This window comes from Abramis brama, assembly GCF_963993115.1.
Source record: "Abramis brama genome assembly, chromosome: 12".
NCBI lineage: Eukaryota > Metazoa > Chordata > Actinopteri > Cypriniformes > Leuciscidae > Abramis > Abramis brama.
In genome coordinates this window covers 34,654,478-34,674,723 of record NC_139974.1, presented here as the reverse complement: position 1 = coordinate 34,674,723, position 20,246 = coordinate 34,654,478, and the positions used below count along the sequence as shown (strand labels likewise).

The 20,246-nt window shown below is 35.4% G+C and overlaps 1 protein-coding gene across 1 annotated transcript in view; it reads right to left on the bottom strand.

Annotated features, from left to right (window-relative positions):
* Positions 1–1,329: 1,329 nt before the first annotated feature.
* thsd7aa (thrombospondin, type I, domain containing 7Aa) overlaps positions 1,330–20,246 on the bottom strand; it is a 123,918-nt gene continuing 105,001 nt past the window's right edge. Inside the window, exons 22-27 of the mRNA XM_084130496.1 lie at positions 17,250–17,423; positions 17,038–17,133; positions 14,025–14,107; positions 10,664–10,877; positions 9,439–9,526; positions 1,330–6,154 (exon numbers count right to left, since the gene is read on the bottom strand). Of these exons, the coding sequence (XP_083986622.1) occupies positions 6,067–6,154; positions 9,439–9,526; positions 10,664–10,877; positions 14,025–14,107; positions 17,038–17,133; positions 17,250–17,423 (743 nt within the window). The 3' untranslated portion in view covers positions 1,330–6,066. The remainder of the gene's footprint in view (positions 6,155–9,438; positions 9,527–10,663; positions 10,878–14,024; positions 14,108–17,037; positions 17,134–17,249; positions 17,424–20,246) is intronic.

Below are 20,246 nucleotides of genomic sequence, written 5' to 3'. Positions count from 1 at the left end.
GTTAAATCAAATCTACTCGTCAGACGTTGCAACTATTCAGACACTGTGTTGTAGCGACATCTAGTGGTGTAAATCAACAAGGATCAAACTAGGCTACATTTAATGGTGACACTTTACAAAAAGGTCTCATTTGTTAGCAGTAGTTAATGCATTAACTTACACGACAATTAACAATAAATTCTTACAGCATTTATTAACCTTTGTTAATGTTAGTTAATACTTATGTTCATGTTAGTTCACAGTGCATGAACTATGTAAATACATCCTGTATACATTATGTAGAAGTATTGTTCATTGTTAGCTCATGTAAAAGCTTATTGAAAAGTGTTGCCCATTTAATGATAATTATGCTCTCATAGATATGAAATCCCCTTGATACCAACAATACTTTTTTACAGTGTTGTTGTTACAGTAAATCAACGGAATACCTCTCGTAGCTAACATCTACTCACCTGAACTCCATCCTCCACTCATTCATTCAGGCAAATTCATATATGACCGTCAGTTTCACATGTTTTGAGAACGTTAATTAATTTGGATCTCATTGGATTTATATTTTGAAGTTTAGTGTCACTAACACGTTTGATGACACAGTGGAGTGATACTGAATGCTGATTGGCTTGAGTTGGTCTCACTCTCACTGATACTTATTGGTTATATATGCGGCAAGAGGCAAATGTAACGACGTTGCGTCATTTGAATATTAATTTTGATTGGTGTATGATGAGCAACAGGGATTCATATTTATATAATAAAAAAAACATTTATTGGATCAAAAATACAGTAGAAACAGCAATATTGTGAAATATTACAATTTAAAATAACTGTTTTCTATTGAAATATATTTTAAATGTAATTTCTTCCTAAAATAGAAATATTCTATAACTTTATAGGCCTAAATGTCTTTGCACTTTTGATCTCTCTCTCTCTCTCTCTCTCTCTCTCTATATATATATATATAGATATATATAGTTCAGACATTAACAGTAACTGTGGCACTAAAGCATGTTGTATATTAGATGATATGGCATTTTCATGTGACATGCCCATAAGTAACCCCTAAAACATTCAGGTGACTCCATGTACTTTGGGTTTTACCATAAACTTGCTGCAGTTTTTGTGCCAATTTCATTCTTGTCAGTTTTCTCATGTCACACTGAGTGAATGTACCCACTCAAAAACAGTGAGATGATCTTAAAAATCTACAGGAAATCAATTACAATAATCAACCTGCATTATCTTCCCAGGCATATTAATGTGCATTTCTCTGATGCCGACAATGCAACAACAGGAGGTTAAATTGAAATTAATACAGAAACAAGTCACATGTACAGCAAAGTTTTTCTGGTTTATTATCAGCAATTCATCAGACACATATAAACAACCTGTAGGAAAAGAAGAAAGCAATATTTTCACACAGTAACCTGGATCGCCCCATCGAAGATCAGTAACAATAGACTCTCTCTCTCTGTCACACACACACACACGCACACACATAGTCTCAGACACACTTCGAGAGGTTTGTACTAAACACTTTGTGTAGTAAAAAAAGAAATGAACAAATTTATATATAATAAAGAAATCATTATTAAATAAAAGATCATTCATGTATTTACAAATTAACAAAACAAGTAATATTAACATAGGTAAACATTCCTTTCACCCGTCGTATCTGAAAGCAAATTTAATGATATGCCTTTAGAGATCAATAGCGCCCATAGTTCATTCACTGTAGATATGGTTTTTGAAAAACTGGCTCTAACCTACTTATTTGTGCTTTTCTACCCAATTTGTTTAGATGGTCGGTGACAGTGATGACCATTTCAGTCATATCTGAATCCACATAACATCTAATTCTGTTGGTGTGCGATAACCTAGCCTATATGCAGGTTCATGGCATGGTGGCAAATATAACTTGCACCCTTATCAAGTAAAAAAAAAAAAGAGAAAAAAAAAAGGCATTTTTTCTATACTTTTCCTTTGAAAACTGAACATTACAAAACACTCCTTACACAGCTCTCTGGAATACTGGATTCTGGTCAACCATCATTGTGATGCTGTGTATCACGCTGGCACTACTGTCCTGTCAAACGCAACTGGCGCCATCTTGCGTCTCAGTTAACCAATGTGTTGAAGCTAATATTCATCTTGCGACTGTTCTCTATATTGTAGCTGACATTTTTTTTTTTTTTTTCTTGGCAGAAGCTTTATGATGATACGGAGCCCCTTAATGGTGATGGAAAATATATGAGATATGGAAGCAAAACATATATTTAAATGCCTTTGCATTCCCCCCAAAAAGTTTGTGTTTTCCTCCCATCTCATATTTTGATGATTTACAGGTCAAATTATAAAATGTAATTTAATTTAAACTTAAATCTATGTTTGATATTTATTTGGCAAGTAAATGTGTAATAAGCAGGATAGTGTACAGTCAACCGGTCATTATCACCAGTATTATTAAAGCTACACTGTGTAGGATTTTCTCCCATCTAGCGGTGAAATTGTTTAAGACTACCAACTGAATATTACTTTCTAGCCCCTCCCATTCCGAGGGTGTTTTAACTCCTACGGTGGCCGTATTATTTCAAATCTGCCGGCAGTCATGAGTAATCTCCCCCTCGCATTCGTCACGGTGCCACCGAGTGTCAAAACGCGAAAGGCGAAGCTTGAATTTCCAGGTATGTCCCTCTTTGGCTAATGTATTTTCAAGATGGATGCGCAACATGGCTTCCGCCATTCGTGCGACTCGCTCGTATGTATTCTAAATGGCAGATTATACACTTACGAGAATACTTAATTAGTTGGTTGAAGTGATTACACATTAATGAGAATGTATAATTTTGAAAGAACAAAGTGTTTTTTGCTAAAAATCAACTTAAAATATTACACAGTGTAGCTTTAATATTATAGTATTTATTCATATTTTGCTTTTAATTTTAGTTTGTCCGTTTCCATTTTAGCAGCTGCCATTTTGCAACGATTGTTTTGTACACAATTTGGATTATAATATAACAAACAGAAAAGATTTTAAAATAGTTTCATCTCAAATTAATATCTCTTATCCCCATTATTATTTATGTGGCGGAATGTTGTTTAATAAGTGGTATGACTGTACCATATCCCTAAAATATCCGTCTAGTTTGAACTTGCCGCTTGCCAGTCCCTCCAGTTTTTCGCGATTCCGCGATCGCTGAATACAACACACAATCAACAAAATGTCGCATTTTTTTGCGATCCTGCATAATTCCTAATTTAACTGCAAAATAATCACAAAAATAAAAAAAGACCTCACAAAACATTAAATTATAATCACCCAATTGAAATATATCTAGTTTAATTAAAGTTTCAATGCATTTTTACGTGGATACAGATGTTGCAGGAAAAGGGGGAACTCCTTTTCCTCGATTTACTGAAGCCTATAATGTAAACGCATTTTGCAGGCTGCAGCTGCACAGTGAGTGTCTGGCTCACTCATTGGCTGTGCTTCAGCAACTGCACATCCAATGGCGCGGGCGCCTCTGACGTGTGCGCCAAATCAGAGCCCGCCAAGGGGGCGCGGCCTTAGCCTATATTATTCTTTTACCGTCTATGATATTAGTCCCCGAAAAATGCCATTTTAGCAGGTTTAACGACTGAAGCGACAACTTGCCAGGTTACTATAGTGCGGCCGGCTACGCAATACTCGTTCCCTAGTCTCAGGGAACTGAGGTTACGATAGTAACCAAGTAGTTCCCTTTCGAACTGTCACTTCGTATTGCATTGCTATACGCAGTGGGGACGCCATGCAAAACGCCGCACTATAAGTAACTGGTTGCCTACTGCAGCTCAGGAGAAGCCTCAACTCAGGATTTACACACAGTTCTACAGTATAAATTACTACACCTGCTGTTAATATTTACATAGGTAAGGTAGAAAAATTGCCCATAGGTTGTTTTAAAAGTTAATTTGATTAGACCAAAATAAACAAGCTTTATGCATTTTGTTTGTGATTTGTGTCATGTATGACTATTGTGCATCTGACATAATACTATTATGGTAAATGTGATGTCCTAATTATAAAATATAAAAATCCCAATTTTTTTCCACAAATTTCTGGAAATTACCACCACAAAATCAGTGATTTTGATCGCAAAAATCGCACAAAAAAATCTTGAAATTCTGGAGGGACTGGCTTGCTAGCAACTGCTAGCGTTTGAAGACCTAATAAAGTATTTAACTTAAGACAATATAAAACTCAAAGCAATATATCCCTGTACTTATGTGGCAAGTAGCCGTGTAATAAGCAGGATAATGTACATCCAGCCGTTTGTTATCGCAGATTATACTATGGTCTGGGTGAATACTCGATTCTGATTGGCTGCAAGTGATAGAGGACACCTAGTAAATAAACCGTCAGGCGTAACCAGGGAAACCAAGTTATTGTTTGTAAAAACTTTAGATTTCGATTGTAAAACTGATTAAAATATAAACTAATGTTTTAAAAATGTGTTATTTGGCAAGTGACCATGGTATAAGTGGGTTAATGCCCTTCGAGGTGTCCATTGTCAGGTATTAATGGACGTCCATTGTCAGGTATTAATGGACGTCCATTGTCAGGTATTAATGGACCTCCGCTGCGCGCCTCGCCGTCGTCCATTAATACCTGACAATGGACACCTCAAAGGGCATTAACCCTTACATAAACCACTTCAGGCTGACGCAAGACCTGATCACCCTGTCAGGGTTTATTCTGAGATAACAACCGGCTGGATGTACGTTATCCCTTACATAATAACCAGCTGTACATCATCCCTTATCTAATGTGCCAGCACAAAACACAGTATTTTTGGATTATTACTTATTGAGCTGAGTTTTTTTCAACCTCAAATCAAACGAATGTTGTCCAAACTGATCAGAGCATTGGTTTTTCCAAATCTAGCTGATATGAAATTGTATGTCGTTATTGTGTTAGGTAGCCATGGTATGTAAACTGCGAACAGAATAGGTTCACACAGACACAGTAGAATCAGAAAATCAAACATCATACTGATAAAAGCGCTCGAATTATGAACACGGAGCCCTTGGAATCAGAGAAGACTGAAAGACATGAAAAACTTCACCGACCCGGATCTCTAAGGTGAAAAGAACCGCTGAATCACACACGGGTCAATCAGGCAAAGAAAGCGAACGCATGGCTGGTTGCGACTGTACATACAACAGGACGGGGGTTTGTGGAGTCCACAAAAAATCTTTTCAACTGCCCCGTTATCACAAACAAGAGGAAACCAGTAAACAAGTATGTATAAACAAACATCAGTGAGTTCCATTAGAAGGAAAAAGGGCTACTTTTGTTCTCTCTCGCTCTTTTTTTTTTGTTGTCTAGCACAAGACTGTACATCATCTTGTTTTGCGAGAGGCAGTTTTCTATGGCAATGCTATAAGTAAATGTTCATGCTGCACTAATATAGTGCAAAATGGAGCCTGAATAGAAAAAGGGGGAAAGGCAGGCCAGAGTTTCTATAGGGGGCGCTAGTGAGCTGCAGTCTTTTACCCTTCCGACTGACGCAGAGGAGGGTCCGGCAGAACGTTTCAGCGCTCAAAATGCTTCTAAATTGGGTATTTTGGTTCTCCAAACATGACACGTCCCAACAGCCACTGACACATTGCAGGAGCTGACAAGACGTGCGAGTTTACTAAACAGGAGACAGGCGTATTTCTGTGCTTCTCAGCAAAAAAAAAAAAAATCCCAATTTAATAAGGGTCCTGCAACTTTCCTCCCGAAAGACAAGTCTATGTTACAGAAAGATGTCAATGGCAGAGAGGTGAAGGCAGACTTCCTGAAGAAGATTTTTGAAGAGTTTGTGAAGGCTCTTGTGAAATAAAGTAAAAAAAACTCGAACGTAAAAAAAAAGGAGGGGGGAGAAACATTATATAAACATGGATCGAGTCTCTCTCTGAGGTTCCATTAGCGGTCTTATAAAAAGCAGTCGGTGAGCTTGCGCGCGTCTCCTTGTTTGAGGCTTGTACCGATGGCCGACTGTGGAAAGAGGCGAGTATCTGTAGTGCGGAGTGAACGCGGTTAGGCTACATGTCAGCGTCGCCGTCGTAAGCCAGAGTCAGAGGCTTGAGTCTGTTGTTCATCTGTCTTCTCTGGGGCTTCTTTGGCTTTTTGCTGTGAAAAAAACAAAACAGCCGTTAATACAAAGCAATATCATTTTTGCTTCACAGATGCAGAAAGATAGCAAGATTGGTTACCTGCACATATTTAATAAACTTTGAAGAGATCTGACCTTCTAGAACATCTTACACTGTATGGCTCTGCTTTAAATCTGTGACCTTTATATCTATTGCATCTGTTTGTTGAAGTGTTTTATCACTTTGCATCATTGAAATGCCTTGCGTTTGTGTTTTTGGGGGTATTCTGTGTTGTTAGACGTCCATGCAATGCTGCTGGTTGCCATGCTTTAGTAAAAGATCTTTTTTTTAAAAAATCATGCAGTAGATTAATTTACTGTAGCGTATACCACTATAGCATTGCACACTGCACCAATGTTATTTTATGATTTATTGAGATAATATTGTGATGTTAATTCATATTTCAAATGATTTTGTTCATGTCCATTTTTAAGTGTTTTCGTCATTTTATTAGGTTTTTAATTTGTTTGTTTTTAGTTTTTTTAGTACATCAGGTTAAACTAAATGAAAATGAGAAAGGTTTCATTGGCAACTAGCTATATACATATATACATATGTATATATATATGTATGTATGTATGTATATATATATATATATATATAAAACAGCTAGTTGCCTATGAAACATTTATAAATATTAGATTTTTAATGTTTACAGAAAAAACTGTAATATTTTGAAATCTTTTTACAATTTAAAATAATGGTTTTCTATTTAAAGATTCTAATAAATTTCTATTTATTCTGATAAATAATTTTTGGAACCTGTGATACTTTTTTCAGGATTCATTGAATAAAATGTTAAACAGCATTTATTCAAAATATCAATATTTTCTAACAATATAAATCTTTACTATCACTTTTGATCAATTTAGCACATCATTGCTGTATCAAAGTATTAATTTCTTTCAAAAAAAGAAAGGAAAAAAAAATCTTTTGAACGTTAGTATATATTGTTACGAAATATTTATATTTTAAATAAATGCCGTTCTTTTTTTTATCAAAAGATCCTGAAAAAAATATCAAAGGTTAGAAAAAAGTATTAAGCAGCACATCTGTTTTCAATATTGATAATAAATCCGCATATTAGAATAATTTCTGAAGGATCATTTGACATGCTGAAAATTCAGCTTTGCATCACATAAATAAATTATATTTTCAAGTATATTCAAATAGAAAACCATTATTTTAAATTGTAATCATATTTCACAATATAACTGTTTTTTTCTGTATTTTTGATCAAATAAATACAGGCTTGATGAACATAAGAGACTTCTTTTAAAAACATAAAAAATAGTAATGTTTCTAAACTTTTGACTACCTGTTAACTGAAATAATATATTTTATATTATGTAATGAAAATGTTAATATAATAACCCAGCACAGCACATTTAAGTGTGCAATGCATTATTTTGCAGCTTTTAAATATTCAACTAGAGATATTTCTGCTAAGACATGAAGATAGATGCCTAAAAAAGCTTAGCTTTGATTATTAATTATTAGTAGTAGTAATTAGCTGCCATGCTAACTTTAACTGGAAGCATATGCTTTAGCGATGGAAGGAACAGGGAAGTAGCCAACAGCACATTCCAGCCCGCTAAACTCTACAAACCAAACTTACCTTAGCGAGTACTATGACACAGAGATAGGGACACATGTCAACACAACATCTTCTAAACCTCAGTGTCACCAATTTAGCTTAAACGTCATTAAGAACAACTTTTCTATAAATGGGTTAAACTATCAACATTAATAGGTGAACTTCAATAAACATATCAGTGTTTTGCATCATTTAATAAAAAAAAATAATGTGTGAGAAAATGATGAGTGTTCAATGATGATGATGGTGATGATGATGATGGCTATGTCAGACCTGACCATCAGGGGGCAGTGTGGGCATAAAATCTGCCTAAAATATTGGCCAAATGGCCAAGTTCTTTATATATATATTAGTCATCTTTAGATTTGTATGGATACACTGCAAAAAAAATAAAATAAATTCTTAATGAGTATTTGCGTCCTATTTTCCCAGTTACAACATCTAAAAATTCTTGCAACAGTGCACTACGGAGTGATTTACCAAACTAAATTAAATATATAATACAATTATTAAAAATGTCATGGAATGCTGGAATGTATTTGTTCGATATTTTTCATTTTATTTAAATATTTTTCATTTTTACAGAAAATGCATCTCACGCCTATTAATTTAAGCTTACATTTCATTTGTATTTTAGTTTTTATTTATGTATTGCAACATTCCATGATAAATTTAGTAATTTCATTACATATTTATTTAATTTAGTCTTGTAAATCACACCATACAGATTTTTATAGAGAATGTGTCTTGCATCTTGTCTGCACCAGCAGGTTATTTCCACTTGTTGTAAGTATAAACAACTTAAAAACAATTGTTTCTTCTCAGATTTATATAGTTTTTATTATTATTATTAATTTATTTTATGTAAAGTAGTGTACTATATATATAAAGCTACATGATTGATCTACATTCTGTTTCTAACGGTTGATCTACCAGCTCACCTCCTCCAAACAGCTCGATATGATTGGTCAGAAAGGCACATGTGACAGTGAAAAGGCATAGGTGATGGACATGATTGGCCACTGGGCAAGGCCATGAGTGATGAGGCTGAGCTGAGAGCTCTAGTGGAACTGAGTCTCAATGTGCTGACAGTCAGGACAGGTATATTCCAGCTCTTGGCCATTGGGTCCGACCCAAACCACAGAGGAAAGGGAAGGGTCCGGGCTCGGAGGAGAGCGCCGGGCCAGCATGCAAAAACTGATAGATATGAAGGGGTTGGGGAGACAAATGAAGAAGTGAGAAAAATGGAAAAAGAATGACAATTGAAAAAAAGAAGCTTTTTTAAATCAGTATTTTTGTCTCGTTTTCAGTTAAAACATAACAAGCGTTGACTTATATAAATTATATTTTGATTTTCTTACCCCATGGGTGATGATTTTTCTTGTCTACAGCATACATTTAACAAGATTTAGTGAGGTTTATGCTTACAAAACAGGAAAAATTATAATAATATTTTATAATATATTCCCTGAAAGTAAAGTTTTATTATTAAAGTTTTATCTAGGATGTTTTAGTGGAAAACAAGACAAAAATATTGATTAGGAAAATGATTTTTGCAGTGCAGGGCAAAGTAACTTAGATGTAACTAAAGATGAATGGAATAAAGCAGATGATTTATGAAAGGAACAAAATGTCTAGTTTGTTGTTATATCGAATGTTCTTACCAGGCTAAATAAGTCATGGAGACAATGAACACTAGCAGTACAAAAGCTCCAGCTGCCACACCATACACCCAGGTCTTCAGTTTGCCATCTGTGCAGATACACACACACACATATCAACACATCAACACAATGATACAGCTGCATCTCAGCTGCTTATAACCAAGACAACAGACAAAACTAGTCAGAGCCATTCTATTCTACATGGTGGGAACACCCTTCCTTTTTTGGACCTTCAGATGTTATTGTGGCCTCAAAAATTATTTGGACACTTAAGATACACTTAAAGAGGACATATTATGCACTTTTTGCAGCAGTTTTCATGTTTGAATGTTCAAAAAACACCTTATTTAAAAAAGAATGTTTTACATTGTTACAGCACCTCTTTTCCCAGTCTGTCAGTAATGCTCTGTTTAGTTCCTGTCTCTATGAAGCCCCTCCTGAAAAGCACAATGTGCTCTGATTGGTCGGCTGGACCAGTGTGTTGTGATTGGTCAACAGCTTCGAGCGTGTTTCGGAAATGTCACGCCTCTTAACATAACTGCCAGTTTCAACACGCTACTAACGCAACTCAAACAAGCCTCAGCCCTTTTTTTTGCGTATGCCTTGGCCGGGAATTATCTAAAATGAGGAATATTGTGACGCGTTTGTTCCCGGAAGAAAACTCAAGGCTACAATGGAGGCGTTTCAGGGAGTTCAGAAACTGTGACACTGATATAGAGAATAATTCCCTTTGGAGTGACACTGTGCTTTGTAACTTTGCAGACCTTTTTCGTGCTCAAACAGCAACATTACACACTAAAGAAAGCTCAAAATGTAAAAAAGAATAATAGATCCCTTTTAATAAAATCTGAATTTCATTGCATAGATGCCAAAATACCAAACCAAGTGGCGTATGCAAACAAATCATGGATCATTTTTCAATCAACCTCAAATCTATGGGCCACAAGGTGTAGTTCGTATGAATATATTCCTTTAAATTTGAAGACAAGAAAGTGAAACACAAAAAATGTGCTTACAAATGATGTGCTATTGTATATGCTGCAAAGGCAATTGTGATGTCCAAATACTTTTTGTGGTCACTGTATATGTTTTTAAAACGTATTTAACAAAGCAATCAGCCTTGCTACACACATACAGGGTTAAAGGATTACAGATAGTTAGCAGTAGTTAGTGTGAAAATATGAGTCTTTGCACCCATTCAGAGCTTTGTTCTCCCCAAACTCACCAGGTCCGAAGGGCTGCAGGAACCAGGTGCGTCCTGCGCGACCGGGCAGGTTGGCGGTGGGCTGAGTGGGGCTGAGTGCTCTGATCGTCTTCACGTCGGCTTTACTGTCTCCTGCGGTGGGGATCTCAAGCACTGGTATGACCGTACACTGGTCCAACACTCCATCAGACGTCATCACCTCAGTGTAACCCTCCTCACAGCCACAGACACCGGCCTGCAGGGGGAGACATCGCACCAGTTACACACGTGGATCTGTTTACATCAGACAAGCATTCACTATGAAACTATGGAAAACAAACATTGTTCAAAAGTCTTGGGTCAGTACGATTTTTTTTTTAAAAGACAATATTTTTATTCAGCAAAGATGCATTAAATTGATCAAACGTGACAGTACACACATTTATAATGTAATTAAAAAATCAATAATAAAAATACTGTTCTTTTGAATGTTCTATTCATCAAAGAATCCTGAAAACAATCAAGGTTTCCACAAAAATATTAAGCAGCACAACTGATTTCAACACTGATAATAATAATAAGTGTTTCTTGAACACCGAAATCAGCATATTAAAATTAAGATTTCTGAAGGATCATGTGACACTGAAATCTGGAGTAATGATGCTGAAAATTCAACTTTGCCATCATTGGAATAAAAAAATAAATAAAATAAAAAATTATAATAAAAAAAAATTATATATATATATTTACTTTTTTTTTTTTTTTTTTAAATAGAAAACAGTGAGTTTACATTGTAAAAATGTTTCACAATATTACTGTTTTTACTGTATTTCTAATCAAATAAACACAAACAGTTGTGAATGTCTATAAATCAACCAGTACTACTTTTTATAAAAATAGTCATCAGGTCTGAAACGGTTTGTGGATACAGAGAATTATTTTGTAATTGTTGTAGAATCTTTTTTTGTATTAGGTACTACAACAGAAAAAGACAAGGCATTTCAATATGGATTCATCATTTATATCTAACTATATCAGTATTGGCCACTATTAGAATTTTTTTTGTTGTTTATTGGGTATAAGAAGCACAATATCAGTTTTTCAAACAGTAATATTTTATGCACGGTTTTAATGGCACTAAACAGTTTTGTCTTTTCACTTGTAAATTAAAATGTTTCAACATCAAATTTACCTGAAGCATGTAGTCATTACTAGGTTAGAATAAGATAAGCTGTGATGTGGACCAGACTTGATGCTGTCAGTTCAAAGTATGGCTATGTGAGACTAAGTAAAATGGGACCAGTTAAAAACACTGACATCTTTCTATTTGTGGCATTCCCCCGGCCTCTAAACTGCCTCTAATTTAATTCCCTTTCCGTCTCCTGCGACCATCACTTAACTTCCTCTGTACTAGTGTCACGTTGTTCTTTCTTCCAGCTAACAGCTACTAAAAATATTTCTGCGGCATCTAGCTGTGATTTCAAAGATGCTGTTCTTGTGCTATTTTAGTGCTGAAAAACATCAGGACTGTGTGAATCCTGAAGGTTCTCCATGGCTACGAGTGCACGTTCAAGTGTGGGTGTTGACAAGATACGTCCCAGCACGTGTTCTTCCACTGACAAGCCATTTGGGTCTCCACGAGCATCATCGTTCTGCAGGCTTGAGTGCTTGTGTGCAAATATATGTGGAGAAACCCCCAGGTTCCTGTGGTCTGCAGGGGGTCTCTTAGTCCCACTGCAATCTTGGGAGGATAATCGCCCCACATGCAAACACAAGCCTTCAGATCGACGCGATCACGGAAGAGCAGGTCCAGATGTAGCAGAAGAATCTGATATAAATACAGTCAGATTCTACCCACAGTAGAGGGATTCACTTCACACCAGAAGACACGGCTTAGATACACTCACCATCATCGATTTCACACAACATGTAGTTCATATGCAATGGGGGTGAAAACAATCGCACGCTGGAGGAGAAATGTAGTAGCTCACAATGAATGTTTGCATCTAGGATTATCTTCAAAGGAATAAGTTGAATATAGAGGAGAGTGGGGTAAATTAAGCCATCCTGTTTCCAGGCAACTGTACATATTTTCTTGCTATTAGACTGATGCTGAAGGACAAAATAAACAGAATGATACTAATGTATAGTGCGTCATTTGGGGGACAACTAAAGGTTTACTTGAACAAGCCAGTGTTTGATTGGTTCTGTAGACTAGTTTTAGAACTGTTTTGTAAATTATGTTTTGAAATCACAATATGACCTAGAAGAGTAGGACATTTTAAAGATATTAAAGAAAACAATTTAGAACGCTGCAAAAACATAACAATATTGAATACAAGACAATAATAAAATAAAAGTTAGCTCCATTCATTTTAACTGTAATTAGTGTTGTCGAATTGATTACTTGTGATTAATCGCATCTAACATATATAACATTATATATATATATATATATATATATATATATATATATATATATATATATATATATATACATACATATATATATATATATATATACATATATATATATATATATATACATATATACACACACACACTGTATACACATATATTTACATATACACACACATATTTATATTTTTATTTTATTACAACTAATTTATTCTATTAATTGTTCCAATTCTATTTATTAAATGTTCTGTTAATAATGTTTGGAAATTACAGTATGACCTAAAAGAGTAAGACATTTTAACCAAATTAAATTAAAGAAAACTATTAAAAACGTTGCAAATGACATTATTAAAATAAAATATTGAATAAAAAAAATCTATATATATATTAAAGAAATTGCAACATCTTACCACGCTCTGCTCAAATATGTCCATAAACACATCAATAATTTATTTAGAGAATCTTACAGTCAAATCAAAGGCATAAGCAAGCATAAAAACCTTCAAACACACCAACAACTCCAAAACAGCCATCCATAATAATATAAAGCTTTCAACTGATAGTGCCATATCTTCCCTAAGGTGTTTTATTTGGCCTGCACTGACCTCTACTGCAGTATAAGTGTGACTGATTCGAATACCGTCTGACATTGGTCACAGTGCTTGATAAAGCCCATGCAAAGGGCTAACACTGTTATTTTTATCAGCAAAAGACTGAACAGTAAACAGGGTTTGATAGTGTCCATCTAAAGTTATTAAGATGGTAGATGTTGATAAGCGGATATCAAATCTTCCATTTACAACCGGTGCAGTTGCTTCTCACGTTTCATCATTTCCCATTATACATTCCAGGACTAACTCTCTCTTCTTGAGGAAGTCGAATCCTGCTGTATTGAATATCCATAAAACCTGTTTGCAGTCTGCCAGCATCCCAGCATCCCACCATCCCACCTCAGGAGACATAAACATGATGCACACATACTAACCTCAGTGCAGATTGAACGAGGTTTGTCGCAGGCTGGGTCACATGACCTGTCTGACACCGGCTCGCTTGTCAATGGGCATCCACCTGCAGGGAAAGAGTTCAGAGTTTTATATTGTTTAATGACATTGACACTCGCACACAAAGAAGCACATGCCCATTTACAGCCAGTGTATTGTCCTGGAGGCAGGAGGCATCAAAGACTCTCCTTTCTGTTGCTCTCCCACATTCATCCTCTTTTTCTCTCTCTCTCTCTCTCTCTCTCTCTCTGGAAATGCAAAAAAACAGCCAAGCACGCTTCACTCAAATTTAATCCATGCCTAAATCCTCTCGTGTTATGATATTACTGATGTGTTAACTGATATGCATGAGGCAGTAAACTCAACTGGATTTTTATATTTTCTGGAGAAAATGTGAGTGGTGCTTGGCCGTGCAAAACTCAATGTCAATATTGGTGGACTATCTTCCCAGTATTTGGAAAAGCAGTGGTTTTCAAACATTTTCATGCCACAGACCCCCAAATATGATGATCCCCTTTCTGAGGGTATAGTAGTATAGACCTTTAATGCCATGTTAGCAGATGAGACTATTTTCATGGCAAGAACTGAGTTGCAAAATATACAAGAGTTGCATAAATACAATACAAATAAAAAACAAACAAAAAGAAAGAAAAATATAGCAGTTAAGATTATACAAGATATCTCACATTTATGTATTATAAAAATTCTGGTAAAATCTTACTAAAGTCTTTAAGTGAGCTTACTACAGTACATTAAAATGTTGTCTACTTGCATTAAAAGCAAGACAGTCCAATACAATGTGTCCCCTTTCTGAGGGACCTCTCCCTAAATTATAATACCTAATCTATTATTTATATATATTAATGTGCATGCATATATAAAATATAATGTGGATTTGTGCAAGTTGCTATAAAAAATTAAATTAAAAAAAGTGTACTTGTTTTCTTCCCACCATTAGTACTGTTAGACATGGAAACCCATTTCTGCCACATTATTAAAAAAAAAAAAAAAAAAAAAAAAACGTAATTTTTTAAAGTCTTTATGTCCACTTCCTATGTCAACTCAAGATCATGACTTTTTATCTCAGAATTTTGACTTTTTGTCAAATTCAACATTATGCTGTATCTCATAATTGACTTTTTATCTCATAATGTCAACATTTCATCTCATAATTTTGACGTTATCTCATTGACATAGCATCTTATAATTTTGACTTATCTCATAATCATGACTTGTGTCATAATAATTATGATTTACAAAATGTGTGATTTTTTTTTCTTATTTATTATTATTATATAACATTGATTTAATATATTTGTATTCATTAAATTCAATATTGAATTATTTTGTATTAATTATATATATATATATATATATATATATATATATATATATATATATATATTTTTTTTTTTTTGTATTATATAAAAAAAAATATTTAATTTATAATTTTATTATATTATTTTATTTTCAAACCTTTTTACAGGCCCAGAAGTGCACCTTTGTGGCCCATGTGGTCAGGTATTCTGAGTGTTTTCTAGGGCATTACTAGGATGTTCTCAGTGGTTGCTAAGGTGTTCTGAGGGGCTACTCATTTCTTACCATTCTCAGTCTCTATTATATTCTGGTCCCTAGATATTCATGCCTGGGCTACTCCATCAATGTAAGTCTATGGGATTTTGGCCCATTTTATCATCAGCCAACGCAATTAAAAATGATCCTCTTATTGGCTCGCCTATATGTACGATCTCAACATCCTTTCGCTCACCTCTCTACAAATCGCAGCCTGTGGGAATCCACTGGATCTATAAAAGCACTGAAATGGGCAGCCGGCGGCCAGTGCACTGGTGTTATTTTCTCTTAGCTGGGATGAATCAATACATCCAATCAACAATGGGAGCAGTGAAATAGAACTGCTCCTTGATTCCGGAACAACTAGATTGCTCCTGCCAGGTACAATGACAATTGTAAAGTCCTCAACCAGCACCAGAGAGCTGGTTACAAGGTGATGCTTGTAAAACGTTAAAAAATAAGTGAACGTTTTTTTTATTTTTTATCTCTCTTAGTGTAAAATGTCATCATTAGCAATAAGATAAAGCTATTGGCGTGTTAAAAAGATCTCATTTTTAAAGGTGCAGCATAAACTGTAAGCATCTGCAGAAACATGTTTACCAATTAGCAGCTTGTATGAATATGCATACCGCTGCACACCTTAATATAACTCATGAATATGCATAAACAGGGACCTGGTTGCTGTAGAGGGATTGGTTACAGCCTTAGAAGTTCTGCCAATCAAAAGTGACCAAACTCATGTGTGCCATCTGGAACGAGGTCAGTTTGGACGGCTCAACACAGAGGACAAATAAACATTAGAAAATCATAGGGATTGAATCCAAGCCTCTATTTGGCATAAATATGGCATTACAAAGCTCAGCAGAAAATAAAATCTCATATTTAAATGTATTTATAATGTCCTTCAGCAGAGTGTGAGGGACATGGGTATACTTCTGTTCTCATGTATTTCCACGTCTGCAACCAAAACAGAGAGAGAGACGGAGAAATACACACACACAGACACATTAACACGGGAGGACAGCTGGCATGATGGTGAATGGGATTAAATGTGGCTGTCACGTTGTCATGGATTAAAAGCATATTTCCATAAAGTATATACAGATGAATAAGAGGAGACATCGTACACTTCAGCCTTCATGACAGGAAATGACAGCACGGGACGTCAACTTTATCTCAAACCCCAGTCTGTCATCAAACACTCTCTGGGGAAAGATTATTGACGCTTCTGTCAAAGTGATGGTTTCATTTTTTTTGTCTCTAAATATCGAAAGCAGACACAGGGTGGTTTATCTCTGCTTCTACAATTTGTGCACCTGGGGCTGCACCTCTGTTTTCTTCTGTCCTTTATTTTTTTTCAAAAGGACATAATAATTATAAAATGAAAAAATAAAATAAAAAAATATATTAATTTCAAACACACACCTGTGACGTTTAATCCATCAGAGCGCTGGCACCAGACTTGACGAGATGAGCCTTTCCATGCACCAGTCATCCATTTGTATTCATAACATTTGCCATCTTAAAATGCATAAAAAAGTATTAACAGTGACACATGGAGAAAATATTTTTAAAACCTTAAAACATTATGGTATCTAACTGCATTTTCAGCCCTAAATGCATTGGTTTTGACTCACCTGTACATGGTCTGGCTTCCCATTCCTGTTCTGGGCACTGAAGAAGGTTCTCGGGTTCCTGAGCTAGAACGGCACGAGAACGCACCTGCACCGAACCGAAGCCCAGATCATCCCCGCTGATACAGCTCAGCTGACACGGGCTCCACACAGTCCAGTCTGTCAGGTAACACTCACCTGGCCAACACATCAACATCTCTGTTAGAAAATTATTGGGTGATTGATATGACTGCCATCATTTCTTGGATAGATTAAAGCAGGGTTTTCTTTCTTGATTCACAATAAATACTTTTCTTTTTTTCTTTTTTTAGGGACCTATAATGCCCTTTTTCAAAGTCTTGATTTTGTTTTGGGGTCTACTAGAATAGGTTTTCATGCTTGAATGTTCAAAAACACCTTATTTTTCACATATTTTACATTGTTGCAGCACCTCTCTTCCCAGTCTGTCAGTAACGCTCTGTTTAGTTCCTGTCTCTAAGAAGCCTCTCCTTCTGAAAAGCGAAATTTGCTCTGATTGGTCGGCTGGACCAGTTTGTTGTGATTGGTCAACCACTTCAAGCATGTTTCGGAAATGCCACGCCCCTTTACCATAACCATGACGCAACGCAACTCAACCAGGCCTCGCCCCTTTTATTTTGTGTATGCATTTTATTTTGCGTATTTCCAAATTATTTCAATTATGAATATTGTGACGTGTTTGTTCCCAGAAGAAAACTACATACGAGGCATTTCAGGGAGTTCAGAAACAGTGTGCAGTGTGACACTGATATAGAGATTTACTCCCTTTGGAGTGACTTTGTGCTTTGTGACTTTGCAGACCCTTTTTCATGCTCAAACAGCAACATTACACACTAAAGAAAGTTGAAAATGTAAAAAATAACCCCTTTAAATTTAAATTGTGTGACAGCTATAAGCATGAATTTTGCTGATAAATTATTTAAATGGTGCTGAGGGTTCAACAGTATTATTGGTAGCTGAAGGCATAATCAAATTCGCCAAAATATTTAATAAACAAATAAACTTTGCAGAAGACAAGCGTTTCAAATCTCCAGAAGTCCATAGGGATTTCCGAGGAGCTCCACCGGCACAGATTCTGTGTGGCCCTAGTGATTCATTAAGAGATTTCAATCTAAAACCCTAAAGAATGAAAAAAGTTTCCGCATTATCAACCTACTGGGTCTAAAACAAACAAATTCCGCTTGTGGGCTTTCTTTTTAATATTAAGGATGTTAAGATAATATACCTAAACTTTTTTTTTTTGTGTATGTGTGATCTCAGGGTGTTTTTTCAACAGAAGTAGGTCAGTCTGTCCTGTTGTAATAGCAGTGCTGATTTGTGAATAATTCCCCGAGTATTAATTATTCATAACGTTGTCCTTCCATGAATCCCTAATCCTATGATCGTGATTATAAACTGCGCACGTGCGCAGCGGAAAGCCAGTTCACAGAGTACACTCTAGTATGTGTGTGAATACCTGATGAGGTTTCACAACAGAGGGTTGAATATTCACATGTGAAGCGGGGCATCATCAAGAAACATTTGTGTGAAAAGGGAGAAGAACGAGAGAGATCGTAATAGAAAAAAAAAAACAGAGGGAGCGCAGCAGTAGGTCACCGCTGGAGTTTTATAGATGGGGGCGAGACGGGATGTGTGCCAGGGAGCTACGCTTCAAGATCGAAGAATGATGGGGTCAAAGGTCAAAGGGGGGGAAGAACTATGCGACTTTCTAAAGAAATAAAAAAATCACAACTACACTGAGAGCAAAGCTTCACGTAACTTACCCTAACACAACACAAATCTGCACTGTTCCTGTTCCCTTGTATAAATCTCAATCATACGGAGCCCCTAAAGGGACATGTTGAAGGAAAAAAAAATGAGATAGGAGGAAAAATTAGATATCAATCCCTGAGAAACTTTGCGTTCGTTCGCGAAACGTTTGCGTTTCCATGAGAAACTTTGTGTTCACTCACAAAGAATACAAAAGTTTTGCAAGCAGACACAAAGTTTATTGTGGGAACTGAAAAGCATTGAAATATATTTCATCTCATTTTTTTTTTTTCATCACCATGTGCCTTTAGGCACTCCGTACAATCCAACCCTCTACTTCTGCCACAAAGGACATGTCAAAATGTTGTCTAACTGTCTGTCACTCAAACTCGCTTGCGGAAACGAAATGCTTTAAAAATAATGTCAGAGCAGAAATCTTTGTTTCCATCCTTTTCCTGTGAAATTACAGTGTAACAGTGGCCATGAAGCCATGAAGTTTAATTCTCCATTTTGAATGAGGTAATATCACAAGGTATATGAGGGTGTTGAATTACAGCAGTGATGACTCATAAAAGCAGCCTCGTTAATATGACATGTTAGTCCTGACTGATTTATAAAAGTGAGCTGCTAGACAGAGGAATGCGAGATTGCAAGTTTTCTTTAATGCACTGCTAAAATATAAAGGCAGCTATATATTTTCAAGTATAAAGACCATTTATACTGATGGAGAGAAATATTAAGCATGGTATTTTCCCACTAAACTACATAATAGGCTCATACATTGTCATTACATCAAAGAAAACTGTTATTTTTAATTGTAATAATATTTCACAATATTATTGTTTTTACTGTATTTTTGATTAAATAAAAGCAGCCTTGGTGAGCATAAGAGACTTCTTTCAAAAACATTAAAAAACTTCTTACTGACCTGGTAACGGTAATGTAATTATGTAAAAGGAATATAATTTTAACATATTTGCAGGATTTAATATTACTGATTTGTTTTGCTTTCTAAAGATGGGCAGGAAATCAAGATTAATATTTAATCTTATTAACAGCCAGAACATTTTTTAAATTAATATTTAAGAGATATTTAGTTAGATATTTAGAAAAAAATCTACATAGTATTTAATTTTCTATTTTAATATATTTTAAAGTTTAATTTATTAATGGAATGGCAACTCTGTTGTGCTGCTTAATTTTTTTTTTTTTTGTCAAAAACAATAATGAATA